Source organism: Bombina bombina, chromosome 7, assembly GCF_027579735.1.
Source record: "Bombina bombina isolate aBomBom1 chromosome 7, aBomBom1.pri, whole genome shotgun sequence".
In the NCBI taxonomy this organism is placed as follows: domain Eukaryota; kingdom Metazoa; phylum Chordata; class Amphibia; order Anura; family Bombinatoridae; genus Bombina; species Bombina bombina.
Genome location: NC_069505.1, coordinates 115,654,850 through 115,677,211, shown reverse-complemented (window position 1 = coordinate 115,677,211; position 22,362 = coordinate 115,654,850). Strand labels below are relative to the sequence as shown.

At 41.3% G+C, this 22,362-nt stretch overlaps 1 protein-coding gene across 9 annotated transcripts in view; it reads left to right on the top strand.

Annotated features, from left to right (window-relative positions):
• Positions 1–22,362, top strand: part of TEAD1 (TEA domain transcription factor 1) — a 559,482-nt gene that overhangs the window by 471,846 nt on the left and 65,274 nt on the right. For all 9 annotated transcript variants that reach the window (XM_053720256.1, XM_053720253.1, XM_053720254.1 and 6 more), the window contains one exon: positions 845–1,018. In XM_053720256.1, the coding sequence (XP_053576231.1) occupies positions 845–1,018 (174 nt within the window). The remainder of the gene's footprint in view (positions 1–844; positions 1,019–22,362) is intronic.

Here is a 22,362-nt window from a genome sequence, read left to right as displayed (position 1 = left end):
AGATCTGAGATAAGGAGGCCGTCTGCAGAGGCTTAGATACAAGTTAGTCATAGAGGTAAAAAGTATATTATTAAAACAGTGTTGGTTATGCAAAACTAGGGAATGGTAAATAAAGGGAATATCTATCTTTTTAAGCAATAACATTTTTGGTGTTGTCTGTGCCTTAAATTAACATCAAGGTGTTTGTTGCTGTCTTTAAACACCTCTGTAATCCTCCACTAGGAGTTTACAGATGAAATGCTGAGAGAGAGAGAGAGAGAGAGAGAGAGAGAGAGAGAGAGAGAGAGAGAATGTTGTGTAAATAGCAAACTATTAATAGTGTTTTTTAAACAGAGCAGTCCAGACATAAATACCTGGAAACACTTTTTTGAAGTTGCTCATCTTTTCTCCTTTGGTTAGTCAGAGATTAATTGAAGTTGAAATCTTGCATTGATCAGAGCAGTCGCGCTGAAGCCCATTGCAGGGTCAGAAAATCTGCCACATGCTACAGTATGCAGGATACACTGCACTTCCTGAGGGGAATGCAAAAAAAGCACAATTTACAGATGGGAACAAGAGGAAATGCAACCAAGATGAATGCACGTTGTATAATTATTGTAATCGTGCATAAAAATGTTATTGAGGGTTTGAATCTATTAAGTCTAATGTCCCTTTAAATTTAATATGTGAATCATTTAAAAAAAAAAAAAATTCACAACCTTGTTTTTAAAAAATAATTTTGGTTTTGTTAAGTTTTAGCTGATATTTTTTTCTTTTTCTCAGGTGACGTATCTATTGTAAAAGCCAATCAAATTCAGTGTTCTTTGTTTATTCTGATAAAGCTTTCTCCTCTTATCTATTACAGTACAACAAACACCTCTTCGTGCACATTGGACAAGCCAACCATTCTTACAGCGATCCATTGCTTGAAGCTGTAGACATTCGTCAAATTTATGACAAATTTCCAGAAAAAAAGGGAGGCTTAAAAGAACTGTTTGGAAAGGGGCCTCAAAACGCCTTTTTCTTAGTCAAGTTCTGGGTAAGTATTAAGTATTTTTCCCCCTAAGTTATTTGTGACATTCGCTTACCCGCTAACCGCATATGTAGGCTAGGATAGGGACAGCAAAAGCATCTCTGGAATACCACAATCTTCGTAAAACCATAGTAAGCTAATAAAACATTTCTCTACCAAAGGAAATATGTAGCCAGTGTTTCAAATAGTATCATGCAAATGGTCCTTCTCTGCGCAGGTCTTAAAGCGAATGAACTATCAGAAGTTAACATAATGGTGCGTTAAAGGGACATATTACCCAATTCTTGAAACATTTAAAAGTAAAAACCTGACTATAAAATATTGCCTCTACGTACAAAAGGAAGATATTTTACCTCAAACTTTCCTCAGTAGCCACATCCCACTGTAAAGGGACTTTAAGTAGCCAATGGGGATGCTAGTCCCAGGACTTGCAAGGGAGCATGCATCTGGCATGTGCAGGCACAGTCATGTTGTTTCCCTCCTTAGTTTAAGGAAGTTTACTATGAAAGCTCACGAGATTTCAATGAAATATATTACGAGATCACAGTAAAGCAAAGTGTGATATCACTAAGTAGATGACCGTAAGAAGCAAAGTGCGACATCACAGAGATATTCTTGTGCTATTTTCCTGTCACCTACAGTTACACTGCATCGCTTTAAAGTGATTTAGCATATGGGTATTATGCCCCCCATGACATACAGAATAGTTTGTAATGATAATGTGCACAAACAAAATTATTCTGGAAAAATCATTCCTTAAGAAAATAAATGATTTTCATTTGATATTCACTTCTGGCATCATTCTGAATTTGTTGGGAAAACTAAAATGGTCTTTGCCTGCTATTTACTGTGAGGAATGTGTTTAAGGAACATGGGAGCAGCTGGAGAGCACCTTACACTTAAATAAAGCTTAAAGGGACATAATACTCATATGCTAAATCACTTGAAACTGATGCAGTATAACTGTAAGAAGCTGACAGGAAAATATCACCTGAGCATCTCTATGTAAAAAATGAAGATATTTTACCTCACAATCTCCTCAGCTCAGCAGAGTAAGTTCTGTGTAAAAAGTTATACTCAGCTGCTGCCCAGCTGCAGGTAAAAAAAACGAAAGAAATGAACAGCAGCCAATCAGCATCAGCAGTGCTGAGGTCATGAACTCTTTTACTGTGATCTCATGAGATTTCATAGTAAACTTCCTTAAACTCAATAGGGAAATAACATGAGTGCACAAGGCACAATCCCTTTGCTGTCCCGGGACAGACATACTGATTTGCTGCTTAGAAGTCCTTTACAATGGGATGTAGCTACTTAGGAACTTTTGAGGTAAAATATCTTTATTTCTTCTGTTAAGTGTGATCAGTCCACGGGTCATCATTACTTCTGGGATATTACTCCTCCCCAACAGGAAGTGCAAGAGGATTCACCCAGCAGAGCTGCATATAGCTCCTCCCCTCTACGTCACTCCCAGTCATTCTCTTGCACCCAACGACTAGATAGGATGTGTGAGAGGACTATGGTGATTATACTTAGTTTTATATCTTCAATCAAAAGTTTGTTATTTTAAAATAGCACCGGAGTGTGTTATTACCTCTCTGGCAGAGTTTGAAGAAGAATCTACCAGAGTTTTGCTATGATTTTAGCCGGAGTAGTTAAGATCATATTGCTGTTCTCGGCCATCTGAGGAGTGAGGTAAACTTCAGATCAGGGGACAGCGGGCAGATGAATCTGCATAGAGGTATGTAGCAGTTTTTATTTTCTGACAATGGAATTGATGAGAAAATCCTGCCATACCGATATAATGTCATGTATGTATACTTTACACTTCAGTATTCTGGGGAATGGTACTTCACTAGAATTACACTGTAAGAAATACATAAAGCTGTTTAATAACTAGAGATTATGTTTAACGTTTTTGCTGGAATGTAAAATCGTTTTCATTTGCTGAGGTACTGTGTGAATAAATGTTTGGGCACTATTTTTCCGCTTGGCAGTTGCTTAATCTGTTTTTCTGACAGTTTCTGTTCTCCCTCACTGCTGTGTGTGAGGGGGAGGGGCCGTTTTTTGGCGCTTTTTCTATGCATCAAATATTTCAGTCAGCAACTCATTGTATTCCCTGCATGATCCGGTTCATCTCTACAGAGCTCAGGGGTCTTCAAAACTTATTTTGAGGGAGGTAATTTCTCTCAGCAGAGCTGTGAGAATTATAGTTTGACTGAGATAAAAAACGTTTATTCTGTAATTTGTTTCCTGCTTTCAGAATTTGTTATCTTTGCTAATGGGATTAAACCTTTGCTAAAGTTGTGTTGTTTACAAGGATTGAGGCTATAACTGTTTCAATTTATTAATTTTCAACTGTCATAGATCTTCTGTGCTTCTTAAAGGCACAGTACATTTTAATATTATTCTAATTGAATTGTATTTCCAAGTTGCAAGTTTATTTGCTAGTGTGTTAAACATGTCTGATTCAGAGGATGATACCTGTGTCATTTGTTGCAATGCCAAAGTGGAGCCCAATAGAAATTTATGTACTAACTGTATTGATGCTACTTTAAATAAAAGTCAATCTGTACAAATTGAACAAATTTCACCAAACAACGAGGGGAGAGTTATGCCGACTAACTCGCCTCACGTGTCAGTACCTACATCTCCCGCTCAGAGGGAGGTGCGTGATATTGTAGCGCCGAGTACATCTGGGCGGCCATTACAAATCACATTACAGGATATGGCTACTGTTATGACTGAGGTTTTGGCTAAATTACCAGAACTAAGAGGTAAGCGTGATCACTCTGAGGTGAGAACAGAGTGCGCTGATAATATTAGGGCCATGTCAGACACTGCGTCACAGGTGGCAGAACATGAGGACGGAGAACTTCATTCTGTGGGTGACGGTTCTGATCCAAACAGACTGGATTCAGATATTTCAAATTTTAAATTTAAACTGGAAAACCTCCGTGTATTACTAGGGGAGGTGTTAGCGGCTCTGAATGATTGTAACACAGTTGCAATACCAGAGAAAATGTGTAGGTTGGATAAATATTTTGCGGTACCGACGAGTACTGAGGTTTTTCCTATACCTAAGAGACTTACTGAAATTGTTACTAAGGAGTGGGATAGACCCGGTGTGCCGTTCTCACCCCCTCCGATATTTAGAAAAATGTTTCCAATAGACGCCACCACAAGGGACTTATGGCAAACGGTCCCTAAGGTGGAGGGAGCAGTTTCTACCTTAGCTAAGCGTACCACTATCCCGGTGGAGGATAGCTGTGCTTTTTCAGATCCAATGGATAAAAAGTTAGAGGGTTACCTTAAGAAAATATTTGTTCAACAAGGTTTTATATTGCAACCCCTTGCATGCATTGCGCCGATCACGGCTGCAGCGGCATTCTGGATTGAGTCTCTGGAAGAGAACATTGGTTCAGCTACTGTGGACGACATTACGGACAGGCTTAGAGTCCTTAAACTAGCTAATTCATTCATTTCGGAGGCCGTAGTACATCTTACTAAACTTACGGCGAAGAATTCAGGATTCGCCATTCAGGCACGCAGGGCGCTGTGGCTAAAATCCTGGTCAGCTGATGTTACTTCTAAGTCTAAATTGCTTAATATACCTTTCAAAGGGCAGACCTTATTCGGGCCCGGGTTGAAAGAGATTATCGCTGACATTACAGGAGGTAAAGGCCATGCCCTGCCTCAGGACAAAGCCAAAGCCAAGACTAGACAGTCTAATTTTCGTTCCTTTCGTAATTTCAAAGCAGGAGCAGCATCAACTTCCTCTGCACCAAAACAGGAAGGAGCTGTTGCTCGCTACAGACAAGGCTGGAAACCTAACCAGTCCTGGAACAAGGGCAAGCAGACTAGGAAACCTGCTGCTGCCCCTAAAACAGCATGAATTGAGGGCCCCCGATCCGGGATCGGATCTAGTGGGGGGCAGACTTTCTCTCTTCGCCCAGGCTTGGGCAAGAGATGTTCAGGATCCCTGGGAGCTAGAGATAATATCTCAGGGATACCTTCTGGACTTCAAATACTCTCCTCCAAGAGAGAGATTTCATCTGTCAAGATTGTCAACAATCCAGACAAAGAAAGAGGCGTTTCTACGCTGCGTACAAGAGCTCTTGTTAATGGGAGTAATCCATCCAGTTCCACGATCGGAACAGGGACAGGGGTTTTACTCAAATCTGTTTGTGGTTCCCAAAAAAGAGGGAACTTTCAGACCAATCCTGGACTTAAAGATCCTAAACAAATTCCTAAGAGTTCCATCGTTCAAGATGGAGACTATTCGGACAATTTTACCTATGATCCAAGAGGGTCAATACATGACCACTGTAGATTTAAAAGATGCTTACCTTCACATACCGATTCACAAAGATCATTATCGGTACCTAAGGTTTGCCTTCCTAGACAGGCATTACCAGTTTGTGGCTCTTCCATTAGGATTGGCTACAGCTCCAAGAATCTTCACAAAGGTTCTGGGTGCTCTTCTGGCGGTACTAAGACCGCGGGGAATCTCGGTAGCTCCATACCTAGACGACATTCTGATACAAGCTTCAAGCTTTCAAACTGCCAAGTCTCATACAGAGTTAGTGCTGGCATTTCTAAGGTCACATGGATGGAAGGTGAACGAAAAGAAAAGTTCACTCGTTCCACTCACAAGAGTTCCCTTCCTGGGGACTCTTATAGATTCTGTAGAAATGAAGATTTACCTGACAGAGGACAGGCTAACAAGACTTCAAAGTGCTTGCTGCACCCTTCATTCCATTCAACACCCGTCAGTGGCTCAATGCATGGAGGTAATCAGCTTAATGGTAGCGGCAATGGACATAGTACCCTTTGCACGCTTACACCTCAGACCACTGCAACTGTGCATGCTAAGTCAGTGGAATGGGGATTACTCAGACTTATCCCCTTCTCTGAATCTGGATCAAGAGACCAGAAATTCTCTTCTATGGTGGCTTTCTCGGCCACATCTGTCCAGGGGGATGCCATTCAGCAGACCAGACTGGACAATTGTAACAACAGACGCCAGCCTTCTAGGTTGGGGTGCCGTCTGGAATTCTCTGAAGGCTCAGGGACAATGGAGTCAGGAGGAGAGTCTCCTGCCAATAAACATTCTGGAATTGAGAGCAGTTCTCAATGCCCTCCTGGCTTGGCCCCAGTTGACAACTCGGCGGTTCATCAGGTTTCAGTCGGACAACATCACGACTGTAGCTTACATCAACCATCAGGGAGGGACAAGAAGCTCCCTAGCTATGATGGAAGTATCAAAGATAATTTGCTGGGCAGAGTCTCACTCTTGCCACCTGTCAGCAATCCACATCCCGGGAGTGGAGAACTGGGAGGCGGATTTCTTAAGTCGTCAGACTTTTCATCCGGGGGAGTGGGAACTTCATCCGGAGGTCTTTGCCCAAATACTTCGACGTTGGGGCAAACCAGAGATAGATCTCATGGCGTCTCGACAGAACGCCAAGCTTCCTCATTACGGGTCCAGATCCAGGGATCCAGGAGCAGTCCTGATAGATGCTCTGACAGCACCTTGGGACTTCAGGATGGCTTACGTGTTTCCACCCTTCCCGTTGCTTCCTCGATTGATTGCCAGAATCAAACAAGAGAGAGCATCAGTGATTCTAATAGCACCTGCGTGGCCACGCAGGACTTGGTATGCAGACCTGGTGGACATGTCATCCTGTCCACCTTAGTCTCTACCTCTGAAACAGGACCTTCTGATACAGGGTCCCTTCAAACATCAAAATCTAACTTCTCTGAAGCTGACTGCTTGGAAATTGAACGCTTGATTTTATCAAGACGTGGATTTTCTGAGTCAGTTATTGATACCTTAATACAGGCTAGGAAACTTGTTACCAGAAAGATTTACCATAAGATATGGCGTAAATACCTATATTGGTGTGAATCCAAAGGTTACTCTTGGAGTAAGGTTAGGATTCCTAGGATATTGTCTTTTCTACAAGAAGGTTTAGAAAAGGGTTTATCTGCTAGTTCATTAAAGGACAGATCTCAGCTCTGTCCATTCTGTTACACAAACGTCTGTCAGAAGTTCCTGACGTCCAGGCTTTTTGTCAGGCTTTGGCCAGAATTAAGCCTGTGTTTAAAACTGTTGCTCCACCATGGAGTTTAAACCTTGTTCTTAATGTTTTACAGGGCGTTCCGTTTGAACCCCTTCATTCCATTGATATAAAGTTGTTATCTTGGAAAGTTCTATTTTTAATGGCTATTTCCTCGGCTCGAAGAGTCTCTGAATTATCAGCCTTACATTGTGATTCTCCTTATTTGATTTTTCATTCGGATAAGGTAGTCCTGCGTACTAAACCTGGGTTCTTACCTAAGGTAGTTACTAACAGGAATATCAATCAAGAGATTGTTGTTCCTTCTTTATGCCCAAATCCTTCTTCAAAGAAGGAACGTCTACTGCACAACCTGGATGTAGTCCGTGCTCTAAAATTTTACTTACAGGCAACTAAGGAATTTCGACAAACGTCTTCTCTGTTTGTCATTTACTCTGGGCAGAGGAGAGGTCAAAAAGCTTCCGCTACCTCTCTTTCTTTTTGGCTTCGTAGCATAATTCGTTTAGCTTATGAGACTGCTGGACAGCAGCCTCCTGAAAGAATTACAGCTCATTCTACTAGAGCTGTGGCTTCCACTTGGGCCTTCAAGAATGAGGCCTCTGTTGAACAGATTTGCAAGGCTGCAACTTGGTCTTCGCTTCATACTTTTTCCAAATTTTACAAATTTGACACTTTTGCTTCATCGGAGGCTATTTTTGGGAGAAAGGTTCTTCAGGCAGTGGTTCCTTCTGTATAAAGAGCCTGCCTATCCCTCCCGTCATCCGTGTACTTTTGCTTTGGTATTGGTATCCCAGAAGTAATGATGACCCGTGGACTGATCACACTTAACAGAAGAAAACATAATTTATGCTTACCTGATAAATTCCTTTCTTCTGTAGTGTGATCAGTCCACGGCCCGCCCTGTTTTTAAGGCAGGTAAATATTTTTTAATTTATACTCCAGTCACCACTTCACCCTTGGCTTTTCCTTTCTCGTTGGTCCTTGGTCGAATGACTGGGAGTGACGTAGAGGGGAGGAGCTATATGCAGCTCTGCTGGGTGAATCCTCTTGCACTTCCTGTTGGGGAGGAGTAATATCCCAGAAGTAATGATGACCCGTGGACTGATCACACTACAGAAGAAAGGAATTTATCAGGTAAGCATAAATTATGTTTTTTTATATAGAGATGTCCAGGTGATATTTTCTAGTCAGCTTTTTTTACAGCTATGCTGCATCACTTTCAAGTGTTTCAACATTTGGGTATCATTGCCCTTTAAGTAGTAACTAGTTGTTTTTTTATATAATGCAAGAACAAAAGTTTTATATTTATAGGCTGACACAGGAATCAATCAGCTGACCATTACTTTTAGAATTGTTATTGAATACTGTAAATTTGATGCTTTTCATATCTTTAGGCTAGCATTTTTAATTGGATTAACTGATACTCATTTTTATTTATTTATTTTTTTAGTCTCTTGAACTCATTTGTTTGTCAGAGGGACCACTTGATTATTGTTTTTGGGTTAATGAAACAAATATAAAAAAATTAAAGGGACACTGAACCCAATTTTTTTCTTTCACGATTCAGATAGAGCATGAAATTTTAAGCATCTTTCTAATTTACTCCTATTATCAATTTTTCTTCGTTCTCTTGCTATCTTTATTTGAAAAAGAAGGCATCTAAGCTAACAAGCCAGACATTTTTTGGTCCTGGACCATGGACAGCAAGGTGAATTTATCCACCAATCAGCAAGAACAACCCAGGTTGTTCACCAAAAATGGGCCGACATCTAAACTTGCATTCTTGCTTTTCAAATAAAGATACCAAGAGAATGAAGACAATGCAATAATAGGAGTAAATTAGAAAGTTGCTTAAAATTGCATGCTCTATCTGAATCACAAAATAAAAAAATTGGGTTTAGTGTCCCTTTAAGCTGATCAATCTTCCATACAGCTTTCTAAATGTGTTTCAGAGTTAAAAGTTTTACACTCATTTTCATTCTAATGCACATACAACCTGGGTGTTTATCTCTCTTGTGGGGGTTAAACACAATTATATAGGGTCAGTAATGCAAATCTAGCATTTTAAAGAGTTAATTGCATTAGTAGATCCCTTTAAGTCCAAAGAAAATTCTTATGTTTCAGGCCTAGATGTACAAATTTCAGTTGTTGTTAAACAGGTATGTGAGAGTTTTTCTTTTGGTTTATGTTTGTATATGAAATAGCTGGTATTGTTCTTTGAAACCACAATCCATTAAAATGGGTTGAGTTTGCAGTGAAATCAGACCTCCTCCTTATTTTATAACTTTCTGAACACTCATATGCTTTTTTTTTTATTTTATCTGTCTGTTTACCAAAGCCCGGTCCTTAGAAAGAATAATTGAAAATTAGCATTTTATTACATAACTCTACTACTTCCCACTGGGAGTGTAATTTCTTCCCCTGGCTATGTTTGCAGCCGGTATTATACTATTATATCCAAAACTTAAGTGTATAAACTTTCAGCATAAGTAGGGATACCATGGGAAAAATCAGCTGTTTCAAATACCAAAATAAAGATAAATTAGCTATTTAGTAAATTATTTAATACACTCCATCAAATAAAATGGATCATTGGGAGCAAAATAGAGTGGAAAAACATTAGGCTACACTGTCCTAATAACAATGTGTATACTGTACTTTTCTTTAATCTAGTGAGTTTGAATTTGCTTTTTCTAAGCACTTGATTTATGGGCATTTACTGCCCTCTAGTGGTAAGTTAACCAGTTTTTTATTTATGTTTAAAGTGTAATTATTTTATGTACTAGGTAAAAGCGAATGGGACCAATTTCTCTTTAGCCTGCTAAGCAGCACAATTAAAGTTCACAAAAAAGTCGTGGTATAGTTGTATAATTTTAATGTCTTCATTAAAGGGACACAATTTATTTTTGCTCCCCTTTTCTGTACTTTAACCATGAAAATGATGGGTTTTCCAATTCATAGAACGGGAAATTCTGAGAACTTCAATAACGCTGCCACATGAATGTTCCTAATTGGACTCAGCAGGGGTGATAAGATAACATACTACAAAATGATGCAAATTTTGCTAACAAAATGACATTAGAAAGCCCTGTTCACTCCGATCACAAATCCTCCAAATAAGACAAGTGGTTATAACAGTTTAGCCATTGAAAAAAAAATTGCAGCATACAAGTTATACTGTTCAGTCTTCAGTTGCTGTTCAATAAATTAACATATCGGCAAAATCTTGTAATCAAGTTTGTCCCTTTAGGGAAATAAGAGGATTGACTTTTCTTAATATGACAAAAGTGAGATTTGTAAAGCTCTGAAAATAGTGGGAGAAACTGGGGGGTACAGCATCCTATAGCTGTGTTCTCCCCAGGACCTATTTAATGGACACCCCACCCAGATAATTCTTCTGACCACCTGGCTAAAATGTAAGCCATTATTAAGCTACAATTAGATAACATTAACATTTTCATTTTTTTAATTGGTCAAATTATCAATAACTAATGTTGTTAAATTATGTAATTATTTTGTGCTTTGGATAGCTCAACATGTTATAAGTATTACACTGCCCCCACCTGGCTACTTCACTGAACACTGGTATCGGAGTGGAGCTACATAGAAGAAGTTCTGTATGAGCAATTCAAAGGTGACGTCTGGGTCAGTGCAGGTCATTATTTCTCACTTTTCTTTCATGTAAGTGGCAAGAGTCCATGAGCTAGTGTCTTATGGGATATACATTCCTACCAGGAGGGGGCAAAGATTCCCAAACCTCTAAATGCCTATAAATACATGTCCCACTTCACTCATACCTTAGTTTCTTTCATGTAATTAACAAGAGTCCATGAGCTAGTGACGTATGGGATATACATTCCTACCAGGAGGGGCAAAGTTTCCCAAACCTCAAAATGCCTATAAATACACCCCTCACCACACCCACAAATCAGTTTTACAAACTTTGCCTCCGATGGAGGTGGTGAAGTAAGTTTGTGCTAGATTCTACGTTGATATGCGCTCCGCAGCAAGTTGGAGCCCGGTTTTCCTCTCAGCGTGCAGTGAATGTCAGAGGGATGTGAGGAGAGTATTGCCTATTTGAATGCAGTGATCCCCTTCTACGGGGTCTATTTCATAGGTTCTCTGTTATCGGTCGTAGAGATTCATCTCTTACCTCCCTTTTCAGATCGACGATATACTCTTATATTTACCATTTCCTCTACTGATTCTCGTTTCAGTACTGGTTTGGCTTTCTACAAACATGTAGATGAGTGTCCTGGGGTAAGTAAGTCTTATTTTCTGTGACACTCTAAGCTATGGTTGGGCACTTTGTTTATAAAGTTCTAAATATATGTATTCAAACATTTATTTGCCTTGACTCAGAATGTTCAACTTTCCTTATTTTCCAGACAGTCAGTTTCATATTTGGGATAATGCATTTTAATTTAACATATTTTACCTTAAAATTTGACTTTTTCCCTGTGGGCTGTTAGGCTCGCGGGGGCTGAAAATGCTTCATTTTATTGCGTCATTTTTGGCGCGGACTTTTTTGGCGCAAAAACTCCCGGATGTGGCGTCATTTTTGGCGCCAAAAGCATTTAGGCGCCAAATAATGTGGGCGTCTTTTTTGGCGCTAAAAAATTTGGGCGTCATTTTTGTCTCCACATTATTTAAGTCTCATTATTTATTGCTTCTGGTTGCTAGAAGCTTGTTCACTGGCATTTTTTTCCCATTCCTGAAACTGTCATTTAAGGAATTTGATCAATTTTGCTTTATATGTTGTTTTTTTCTTTTACATATTGCAAGATGTTCCACGTTGCAACCGAGTCAGAAGTTACTACAGGAAAATCACTGCACAGTGCTGGAGCTACCAAGCTAAGTCTGTTATAAACTTTTGGTATCTGTTTCTCCAGCTGTTATTTGTATTGCATGTCATGTCAAACTTATTAATGCAGATAAAATTTCCTTTAGTACTGTTACATTACCTGTTGCTGTTCCGTCAACATCTAATTTTCAGAGTGTTCCTGATAACATAAGAGATTTTATTTATTTTAAATCCATTAAGAAGGCTATGTCTGTTATTTCTCCTTCTAGTATACATAAAAGTCTTTTAAAACTTCTCTTTTTTTCAGATGAATTTTTAAATGAACATCATCATTTTGATGCTGATAAATCTTTGTATTTGTCCAAGATGGAATTTATTCGTTCTTTACTTAAAGAAGTGTTATTTGCATTAGAAATAGAGGATTCTGGTCCTCTTGATACTAAATGTAAACGTTTAAATAAGGTAGTTATTCCAGAAGTGTTTTATCTCCCTGATGCTATTTCTGAAGTAATTTCCAGGGAATGGAATAATTTGGGTAATTTATTTACTCCTTCTAGACGTTTAAGCAATTTATATCCTGTGCCATCTGACAGATTAGAGTTTTTTTGGGACAAAAATCCCTAAGGTTATGGGGCTGTCTCTACTCCTGCTAATGTACTACTATTCCTATGGCAGATAGTACTTCATTTAAGGATCCTTTAGATAGGAAAATTGAATCCTTTCTAAGAAAAGCTTACTTATGTTCAGGTAATCTTCTTAGACCTGCTATATTTTTAGCGGATGTTGCTGCAGCTTCAACTTTTTGGTTAGAAGCTTTAGCGCAACAAGTAACAGATCATAATTTTATAGCATTATTATTATTTTATAACATGCTAATAATTTTATTGGTGATACCATCTTTTGATATCATTAGAGTTGATGTCAGGTATATGTCTCTAGCTATTTTAGCTAGAAAAGCTTTATGGATTAAACTTGGAATACTGACATGTCTTCTAAGTCAACTTTGCTTTCCCTTTCTTTCCAGGGTAAATAATCATTTCGTTCCTTTCCTCACAACAAGGAACAAAAGCCTGATCCTTCATCCTCAGGAGCGGTATCAGTTTGGAAACTATTTCCAGTTTGGAATATATCCGAGCTTTATAGAAACCTATAGCCAGCTCCTAAGTACCTATGAAGGTGCGGCCCTTATTCCAGCTCAGCTGGTATGGGGCAGATTACGTTTTCTTCAAAGAAATTTGGATCAATTCCGTTCTTAATCTCTGGTTTCAGAAACATTGTTTCAGAAAGGTACAGAATTGGCTTCAAGTTAAGGCCTCCTGCTAAGAGATTCTTTTCTTCCCCGTGTCCCAGTTAACACAGCAAGGCTCAGCATTTCTGAAATGTGTTTCAGATCTAGAGTTGGCTGGAGTATTTATACCAGTTCCAGTTCTGGAACAGGGGCTGGGGTTTTATTTTATCTCTTCATTGTACCAAAGAAGGTCAATTCCTTCAGACCAGTTCTGGATCTATCATTATTGAATCGTTATGTTAGGATACCAACATTCAAGATGGTTACTGTAGGACTATCCTGCCTTTTTGTTTAGCAAGGGCATTATATGTCTACAATAGATTTACAGGATGTGTATCTGCATATTCCGATTCATCCAGATTACTTTTAGTGTCTGAGATTCTCTTTTTAGACAAGCATTACCAGTTTTGTGGCTCTACCGTTTGGCCTAGCCTCAGTTCCAAGAATTTTTTTCAAAGGTTCTCGGTGCCCTTCTTTCTCTATTCAGAGAATAGAGTGTTGGTATTTCCTTATTTGGACGATATCTTGGTACTTGCTCAGTCTTCTCATTTTCGTAGAATCTCATACGAATCGACTTGTGTTGTTTCTTCAAGTTCATGGTTGGAGGATCAATTTACCAATCAGTTCATTGATTCCTCAGACAAGGGTAACCTTTTTAGGTTTCTAGATAAATTCAGTGTCTATGACTCTGTCCTTGTCAGTCAAGAGAAGTTTATCATTGATATCAGCTTGTCAAAACCTTCAGTCACAATCATTCCCTTTGGTAGCCTTATGCATGGAAATGTTGGGTCTTAGGACTGCCGCATCAGATGCGATCTCCTTTGCTCGTTTTTACATGCGACCTCTTCAGCTCTGTATGCTGAACCAATGGTGCAGGGATTACTCAAAGATATCTCAATTAATATCTTTAAACCGATTTTATGACACTCTCTGACATGGTGGACAGATCACCATCGTTTAGTTCAGGGGGCTTCTTTGTTCTTCCGACCTGGACTATAATCTCAACAGATGCTAGTTTTACAGGTTGGGGAGCTGTATGGGGGTATCTGACGGCACAAGGGGTTTGGGAATCTCAGGAGGTGAGATTTCCGATCAATATTTTGGAACTCCGTGCAATTTTCAGAGCTCTTCAGTCTTGGCCTCTTCCGAAGAGAGAGTTGTTCATTTGTTTTCAGATAAGACAATGTCACATCTGTGGCATACATCAATCATCAAGGAGGGACTCACAGTCCTCTGGCTATGAAAGAAGTATCTCGAATTTTGGTTTGGGCGGAATCCAGCTCCTGTCTAATCTCTGCGGTTTATATCCCAGGTATGGACAATTGGAAAGCGGATTATCTCAGTCGCCAAACGTTGCATCCGGGCGAATGGTCTCTTCACCCAGAGGTATTTCTTCAGATTGTTCAAATGTGGGAACTTCCAGAAATAGATCTGATGGCTTCTCATCTAAACAAGAAACTTCCCAGGTATCTGTCCAGATCCCGGGATCCTCAGGCGGAGGCAGTGGATGCATTTTCACTTCCTTGGAAGTATCATCCTGCCTATATCTTTCCGCCTCTAGTTCTTCTTCCAAGAGTAATCTCCAAGATTCTGAAGGAATGCTCGTTTGTTCTGCTGGTAGCTCCGGCATGGCCTCACAGGTTTTGGTATGAGGATCTTGTCCGGATGGCCTTTTGCCAACCGTGTACTCTTCCGTTAAGACCAGACCTTTTGTCTCAAGGTCCTTTTTTCCATCAGGATCTGAAATCCTTAAATTTAAAGGTATGGAGATTGAACGCTTGATTCTTGGTCAAAGAGGTTTCTCTGACTCTGTGATTAATACTATGTTACAGGCTCGTAAATCTGTATCCAGAGAGATATATTATAGAGTCTGGAAGACTTATATTTCTTGGTGTCTTTCTCATCATTTTTCTTGGCATTTTTTTTAGAATACCGAGAATATTACAATTTCTTCAGGATGGTTTAGATAAGGGTTTGTCCGCAAGTTCCTTGAAAGGTCAAATCTCTGCTCTTTCTGTTCTTTTTCAACAGAAAGGTTGCTATTCTTCCTGATATTCATTGTTTTGTACAAGCTTTGGTTCGTATAAAGCCTGTCATTAAGTCAATTTCTCCTCCTTGGAGTTTGAATTTGGTTCTGGGAGCTCTTCAAGCTCCTCCGTTTGAACCTATGCATTCATTGGACATTAAATTACTTTCTTGGAAAGTTTTGTTCCTTTTGGCCATCTCTTCTGCTAGAAGAGTTTCTCAATTTTCTGCTCTTTCGTGTGAGTCTCCTTTTCTGATTTTTCATCAGGATAAGGCGGTGTTGCGAACTTCTTTTGAATTTTTACCTAAAGTTGTGAATTCCAACAACATTAGTAGAGAAATTGTGGTTCCTTCATTATGTCCTAATCCTAAGAATTCTAAGGAGAAATCATTGCATTCTTTGGATGTTGTTAGAGCTTTGAAATATTATGTTGAAGCTACGAAATCTTTCCGTAAGACTTCTAGTCTATTTGTTATCTTTTCCGGTTCTAGGAAAGGCCAGAAAGCTTCTGCCATTTCTTTGGCATCTTGGTTGAAATCTTTAATTCATCTTGCCTATGTTGAGTCGGGTAAAATTCCGCCTCAGAGAATTACAGCTCATTCTACTAGGTCAGTATCTACTTCCTGGGCGTTTAGGAATGAAGCTTCGGTTGACCAGATCTGCAAAGCAGCAACTTGGTCCTCTTTGCATACTTTTTCTAAATTCTACCATTTTGATGTCTTTTCTTCTTCTGAAGCAGTTTTTGGTAGAACAGTTCTTCAGGCAGCGATTTCAGTTTGAATCTTCTGCTTATGTTTTTTGTTAAACTTTATTTTGGGTGTGGATTATTTTCAGCAGGAATTGGCTGTCTTTATTTTATCCCTCCCTCTCTAGTGACTCTTGTGTGGAAAGATCCACATCTTGGGTAGTCATTATCCCATACGTCACTAGCTCATGGACTCTTGTTAATTACATGAAAGAAAACATAATTTATGTAAGAACTTACCTGATAAATTCATTTCTTTCATATTAACAAGAGTCCATGAGGCCCACCCTTTTTTGTGGTGGTTATGATTTTTTTGTATAAAGCACAATTATTCCAATTCCTTATTTTATATGCTTCGCACTTTTTTTCTTATCACCCCACTTCTTGGCTATTCGTTAAACTGATTTGTGGGTGTGGTGAGGGGTGTATTTATAGGCATTTTGAGGTTTGGGAAACTTTGCCCCTCCTGGTAGGAATGTATATCCCATACGTCACTAGCTCATGGACTCTTGTTAATATGAAAGAAATGAATTTATCAGGTAAGTTCTTACATAAATTATGTTTTTTACAAACTTTGCCTCCCATGGGGGTGGTGAAGCAAGTTGTGCTTGATTTTCTTCTGTGATAGGCGCTTCTAAGTATATTGAAGCCCTTTTCCTCTCAAAGTACAGTGTTTGAGGGATGTGAAGGGAGTATTGCCCAATGATGCCATGTTTTCACCTATGGGAAATCTATTCTAGGGCTCTCTGTAATCGGTCGCAGGGATTCATCTGCTGCCTCCCTTTACAGATCAACATTATACTCCTCTACCATTACCTCTGCCGATGTTTCAGTACTGGTTTGGCTGTCTGCTATATGTGGATTGGTGTCTTCTGGTATATATCATTTTTTAAGACACTCTTAGCTATGTTTGGCACTTTATCTTATAAAGTTTTAAATGTATATTGTATATATTTGCCATGAGTCAGGTCTGTGTATTTACCTTTGCAGTCTAACAGTTTCAGCATGGAAATTATGTTTATGGGAGTTTTTAGGCTTACCTGGGGTTCCAGTTAGTTGTAACTTGGAGTCTTTTTTTTTTTTTCCAAAATTTTCGAGGGCTTAGGCTCGCAATGACGCAAAATGTTACTTCTTATTGCAACATTTTTGGTGCAAAAAATGTTGGCGTGAAGTTGCGCCTGCGTGACGCGGGTCGCGTAATTTCTTGCGACTTTCTTGCAAGTTTTTTTGGCGCGGAGTCGCGTCATTTAATTTGTTAAGCTTTGGCACCAAAAGTTTTTTTCTCTGCGTTTGCGCAATTCTTTAGCCAAAATTTGTTATATTAAGTCTCTCCCTCTTTTGCTCTCTGCTCTCATTTGATTCATACAGGGCTAGGTTGCTTGCTTTTGATTTTACTTTTGTATAATTTGTTTTATCATAAGCATTTGCCTTAAATACCTCCCCCACTTCCCTCACCCCCCAGTCATTCTTTGCCTTTCGTCACAGGAGGTTGGCAGAGAAGTGTCAGAAGATTCAGAGTAGTCTCTTATGGAGGCTAGTACTCTTCACCATGGGACTAGAGTTTTAAGCATTTGTGAAAGTTAGAGTCCGGAGATGTAGGGGGAGTTCTTCTGCGAAACCATCCCGACTTATATTACCAGCTCCTTGAGCAATCAGTGTTGACGAGTTTCACTGCCTGCTTTTTATTCTCTCAAGTCAATGTCGGGAGCAACGCTACATATATATATGGTAACGCAAGAAGACAGGGTCACAGTGTGACTCCTTTTATTTGTATAGAATCTAGGGTAATATCCTCGGAAGGGGTTTATGGAACAGGGGGGATTTTAATATACATAATAATGTTTGTTTTTTGATGCACTTGTGTGAGATGAAGCTCTGTCAGTGTGGAACAGTTAGAGTTTGAGGCAGGCTTTTTTGGCGCATCTCTCGCTCAGTGCAGGGGCGGTCCTGCATGGCACTCCATGTTGACCGGGTGAGTCCTCAGTAACTTCCTCTTTCTCGACCTGTGTTTCGGAGGAAATGAAAGCGGTTTCTGCTAGTCCGGGTCACAGGAGGTGGCATGTGCCCCGGCCATTGGGATATAAAGGTGCCATTTAATCAATAATCAAGTCCGTAATAAAGGCGCAAGCTATGGAGGACTCTGATATGTTGGAGGATACTCCTTCTTTATCTAAACCTACTAACTGTGTATACTGTGAGGAGGTTCCGGTGGATCCACTGTTACAGCTCTGTTCCACATGTTATGACAATATTACTAGTTAAAAAAAAGAATAAAGTATTTAGTACGACTGAGCCGTCCACCTCCTGAGGGTTCTCCGTCCCGCAAGGTGCGTTCCTTACAAGCATCTCCCATTACACAAGCAGTTCCCCAGGGCACTACTAATCTTCCCGCGGGAGGGGCCCTTTGGCCTCCAGACTTCGCTGATCAGTTGCAGACGGCGGTTTCTGCAGCCATAAATGCGATGCCTCGTCCTAAGCACAAGCGGAAGGTACGGCACTGTTATCCGTCTCAGGGGTCTTCGACTCCGCTGGATAACTCAGACAGATTATCCGCTGAGGTGGACAACTCAGACTTATCGGAGGATGTCGCTTTTGGGTCGGAATCGGCTACTTCTAATTCCTCCGCCTGCAGAGGAATTAGATTTCAAATTTAAGATGGAGCATTTGCGTTTCCTGCTGAAGGAAGTGCTTGCTACGCTGGAGGTTCCGGAACTGAAACTCCCGGAGGAACCTTCGATCCCTAAACTGGATAGGGTTTCCTATTAAAATGGCAAACATTATTAAGAATGAATTGGGGAAACTGGGTTCGCCCTTTCCTCCCTCGTCTTCTTTTACAAAGCTTTTCCCCGTTCCGGACACACAGCTTGACAGAGCGACCATTCCGCTTGAGGATAGCTCCTCTTTTAAGGAACCCATGGATAAAAAGATGGAGTCCATGTTGCGGAAGATGTTCTAACTGACGGGGTTCGTTTTCCGACCAGCAGCGGCTGGTGCGGTTACCTATTGGTGTGACGCACTATCAGCAATGATCGAGGTGGAGACACCCCTCGATGAGACTTTGGATCGAATCAAAGCCTTAAGGGTAGCGCATTCGTTCATTTGTGATGCTAACATGTAGATTATTCGCCTGAATGCTAAGATGTCGGGGTTTTCTGTTTTAGCTCGCAGGGCTCTGTGGCTAAAATCGTGGTCTGCTGACATGACGTCTAAGTCTCGCTTCCTTTCCCTACCATTCAAGGGGAAGGTTTTGTTTGGCCCTGGCCTGGATTCTATCATATCTACAGTCACGGGTGGCAAGGGTGCCTTCTTACCTCCAGGATAAGAAAGCCAAACCTAAGGGATCTACTTTTCGTCCCTTTCGTGCAGGCAAGTCTCAGCCTTCCGCAAAATCTGAGCAATCCAAGGAATTTTGGAAGCCAGCAAACTCTTGGAACAAGTCCAAGCAGAACAAGAAGCCCGTCGGCATGAAGGGGCGGCCCCCGACCCATCCTTGGACCAGGTAGGTGGCAGACTATATCTTTTTGTGGGGGCCTGGAGGGGAGACGTTACAGACCCTTCGGTCCTGGAGGTCATCGCCTAGGGGTACAGGATAGGTTTCAAATCGTATTCCGCCCAGAGGCAGGTTCCTCCTGTCAAACATCTCTTCAAGTCCAGAAAAGAGACGCCTTCATGGGGTGTGTGAAGGATCTCTCATCTCTCGGGGTAATCATCCCAGTTCATCCGCCAGAAAGAGGTCTGGGGTAATATTCAAACCTTTTTGTGGTCCCAAAGAAGGAGGGCACGTTTTGTCCAATTCTGGACCTAAAGGCCCTAAACAAGTTTTTGTCAGTCCCGTCCAAGATGGAGACGATCAGGTCAATGTTGCCACTGGTTCAAGAGGGGCAATTTATGACTATAAACCTGAAGGATGCTTACCTTCATGTTCCAATCCACAAGGATCACTTCAAATTTCTAAGGTTCGCCTTCCTGGACCAGCACTTCCAGTTTGTGGCACTTCCGTTTGGTCTGGCGACGGCCCCAAGAGTCTTTACAAAGCTACTGGGAGCTTTTCTCGCAGTAGCGAGAGCCAGAGGGATTGCAGTGGCTCCGTATCTGGATGATATCCTTTTCCAGGCTCCATCCTACAGTCTGGCGGAGGATCATTTGATAGCTCTCCTCTTTCTACTTTGCTCCCACGGGTGGAAGATAAAATAAGGAAATAGTTCATTGGTCCCCAGCAACAGTGTGGAGTTCCTGGGTACGATACTAGATTCTTCTGCAATTAATATATTTCTGACAGACCAGAGACGTTGCAAGCTTGTGTCCAACTGTCTAGCCCTGCAGACATCCTCCAGGGCATCTGTTTCCAAGTGTATGGAGGTAATCGGGCTCATGGTATCCAGCATAGATGTCATGCTCTTCATCAGGTTACATCTTCGGATCTCTTCAGCTGTGCATGTTGAGACAATGGAACTGCGATAATTCAGATTTGTCCCAACAGATATCTCTGGACAGACCGGTGAGGGAGTCCCTATCTTGGTGGACCCGACTGGGCCAATTGTCTCAGAGGACTTCCTTCCTGAGACCATCCTCGGAGATTGTAACCACAAATGCGAGTCTATCAGGATGGGAAGCCATTTGAGGTGGCAGAAAGGCACAAGGCAGATGTACTCAAGAGGAATTGAGTCTACCTATAAATATTCTGGAACTTCAAGCGATATTCAACACTCTGAAGGCTTGGCCCCCTCTGGGGTCGTCCCAATTCATCAGATTCTAATAGGACGGCATCACCTCAGTGGCTTACATAAACCACCATGGGAGATCGAGAAGCTCCCTAGCAATGAGGGAAGTATCTCAGATTCTGGAATGGGCAGAGACTCACAATTGTTTGCTCTCAGCAATCCACATTCCAGGTGTGGACAACTGGGAAGCGGATTTTCTGAGCAGACAGACATTTCATCCAGGGGAATGGTCTCTCCACCCCAAGATGTTTGCTTAGATCAGCATCAGCTGGGGGACGCCAGAAATAGATCTCATGGCGTCCAGACTCAATTGCAAGCTACCCAGATACGGGTGCCGATCCAGGGATCCCCAGGTGGAACTGACAGATGCCTTGGCGGTACCCTGGGACTTCAACCTAATCTACATATTTTCACCGTTGCCTCTTCTACCTCGAGTAGTGGCCCGCATCAATTAGGAGCAAGCTTTGGCTACTCTGATTGCTCTGTCGTGGCCGCGGAGGACATGGTTTGCAGATCTAGTGGCGATGTCTTCATATCCACCGTGAAAGTTACCTTGTCACAAGGATCGGCTAGTTCAAGGTCCTTTTCTACATCAAAATCTGATTATATGAGGCTGACTGTGTGGAGATTGAACGCCTAGTCTTAGCCAAAAGAGTTTTTCAGAGAGAGTAATCGACGCTCTCGTCCAGGTCAGGAAGCCGGTCACTAGACACATCTACCACAAGGTGTGGAGGACCTACCTGTCCTGGTGTGAGGAACGAGGATACCCATGGCACAAGGTCAAGGTATCCAGGATTTTGGCCTTTCTCCAGGATGGTCTGGATAAGGGTCTTGTCACCAGTTCCCTAAGGGGACAGATTTCGGCTTTATCGGTATCATTGCATAAGAAGCTTGCGGAGCTTCCTGACATTCTGTCCTTTTGTTCAGGCTCTGGTTAGGATAAGACCGTTCTTCAGGAATCCGGCTCCTCCCTGGAGCTTAAACTTGGTGCTTAAGGTTTTGCAGAGGGCTCTGTTTCAGCCTATGCATGCCCTGGACATTAAGATTCTCTCATGGAAGGCACTGTTGTTATTGGATATTGCATCGGCACGCAGAGTCTGAGTTGGCGGCCTTACAATTTGAGCCTCCTTACTTAGTTTTTCATGCTATCAAAGCCGTTCTGAACCGGTTTGGGATTTCTTACCAAGGTAGTGTTGAGTCGTAACATTAAGCAGGAAATAGTGGTTCCTTCCTTGTGTCCTAACCCTTCCTCTTAGAAGGAGAGGTTACTTCATAATCTGGATGTGGTTCGGGCCTTTAAGTTTTACCTTCAACCCACGGAGTTGAGACAGTCGTCGTCTTTATTCGTTGTGTACTCTGGAAGGTGCAGGGGGCAAAGGGCCTCTGCAACTTCTTTATCTTTTTGGTTGAGGAGTATGATCAGTCTGGCTTATGAGACAGTGGAACACAAGCCTCCTCAGAGGATTACGGCTCACTCGACTAGAGCTGTGGCCTCTTCTTGGGCCTTTAAGAATGAGGCTTCTATGGAGCAGATTTGTAAGGCAGCCACCTGGTCATCCTTACATACTTTTGCAAAATTTTATAAATTTTGATGTTTTTGCTTCTGGGAGAACCTGCAGAACCTGCAGGACCTTTTGGTAGAAAGGTTCTGCAGGATGTGGTGCCCTCAGATGCTTTCTCTCGTAT